Below are 1,569 nucleotides of genomic sequence, written 5' to 3'. Positions count from 1 at the left end.
CGGGATCGCCGGCGAGCTCTGGCCGCACCTGGGCGCCGCGCCTGCCTCGGCCGCGGGGACCGCTGTCCCGGCCTGGCCCTTGCTGCCGGCGGCTGGGAGCGGGGAGGGATGTTTCGCGCTGAACTGTCGGCCCGGGAGGAAAGCAGCCCCCTGCGAAGTCCGCGCGGAGGTGGCGGCGGGCAGGCCCGGGGCAAGGGGCTCGTGTGGCCGGCGGGGCCGCCCTGCTGCCCCTAGCCGCCGCGTGCTCTCTCTTGCAGGACGAAGTGGAAGCGGCAGACGGCGGTGGGCCTGGAGCTGCTGGCCGAGGCCGGGAACTACTCCGCCTTGCAGAGGATGTTCCCCTCTCCCTATTTCTACCACCCGAGCCTGCTGGGCAGCATGGACAGCACGACGGCGGCCGCAGCTGCCGCGGCCATGTACAGCAGCATGTACCGGACTCCCCCCGCGCCGCACCCCCAGCTCCAGAGACCCCTGGTGCCCCGGGTGCTCATCCACGGGCTGGGGCCTGGCGGGCAGCCGGCGCTCAACCCCCTGGCCAACCCGCTGCCGGGCACCCCGCACCCGCGGTGAGAGCGTGGCCGTGCCAGCCAGCGGCCCCGCAGCCTCCCCGCAACCGACCCGGCCGCACGGAGGAGGAACGGAGCGACCCAGGGGGCGAGTAGCGAGCCCCGGAGCCACCCAGGAGGCGAGTGCACCAGAGCAGGGACTCTGAGAGCCATGACCCCAGAGCTGCTGCAGTAAGTGAAACAAACCCACCCCCGACCCGAACCTCGAGACCTTCTTGCCAGGCGGGAGACGCGGGACTTAGCGCTCGGACTGCGAGACAGCCAGCCGGGCAGGGCCGGCCACAGACTGAGGACAGAGCGGTCCCCGGCCTGCCCCTCCCCGCACGGCCCGGCCGGAGGCCAGCGGGCCCGGAGGACTGTGCGCTGCCCCCCCCGCGGCGCTCCGGGCCGGCGGCGTGGCCCGAGCTCGGAGTCGCGGGCCTCGGGCGGACTGCGCGCCGAGCCAGACACCCTATTTATTATCTGTTGTCCAAAACCAATCACTTCGGTACCTTAGTTTAAAAAAAGAAAAGAAAAGAAAAGAAAAGAAAGCAAGAAAGCAACCGCCATGATCTGTGCCCCCGCGCCCTGCAGTGTCTGTTCGGATTCAGTACAATAAATGCTTAGATGGCGACATTTAGATTTTTTAAATTTTTGTTTTTTGTTTTTTGGTGACTGAAAGTGACGAGAGAGACAGAGAGAAGAGGAGGGGGAAAAAAGAGAAATAAACTTTATCTTTTTGTAACAAACGTGGGGCCGCAAGTCAGCTGATTTCCGTGCTCAGCACCGGGCGGGAGCCGGCCGGGCCCCGGGCTGTGCGGGGCAGCCCGCAGCGCCTCCCCGCCCTTCTGCTGTTGAGCCTTGGCGAGGGGGTGCGGGGCCGAGAAGGGCCGGGGGAGCCAGGGGCAGGGCTGGCCTTGCGGCCGTAGCTGGTGTGTCGTGTCCCCGAATATGCAAGAGGGAGGCGGAACGGGCTTGTGGGGTGGGGTGACCTGGCGCCTGGGAAACGGGAATGCGGCGCCCC

General features: G+C 67.6%; 1 protein-coding gene across 1 annotated transcript in view; it reads left to right on the top strand.

The window, feature by feature from the left end:
• Positions 1–1,230, top strand: part of BARHL2 (BarH like homeobox 2) — an 8,840-nt gene extending 7,610 nt beyond the window's left edge. The window contains exon 4 of the mRNA XM_019528375.1: positions 258–1,230. Coding sequence (XP_019383920.1) covers positions 258–570 — 313 coding nt within the window. The 3' untranslated portion in view covers positions 571–1,230. The remainder of the gene's footprint in view (positions 1–257) is intronic.
• The last annotated feature ends 339 nt before the right edge of the window (positions 1,231–1,569 follow it).

The sequence above is a fragment of the Gavialis gangeticus genome, unplaced genomic scaffold, assembly GCF_001723915.1.
Source record: "Gavialis gangeticus isolate Ggan-Ray unplaced genomic scaffold, GavGan_comp1, whole genome shotgun sequence".
In the NCBI taxonomy this organism is placed as follows: Eukaryota; Metazoa; Chordata; order Crocodylia; family Gavialidae; genus Gavialis; species Gavialis gangeticus.
The sequence above is the reverse complement of the archived record's forward strand: the minus strand, read 5'-3'. Positions and strand labels throughout refer to the sequence as shown.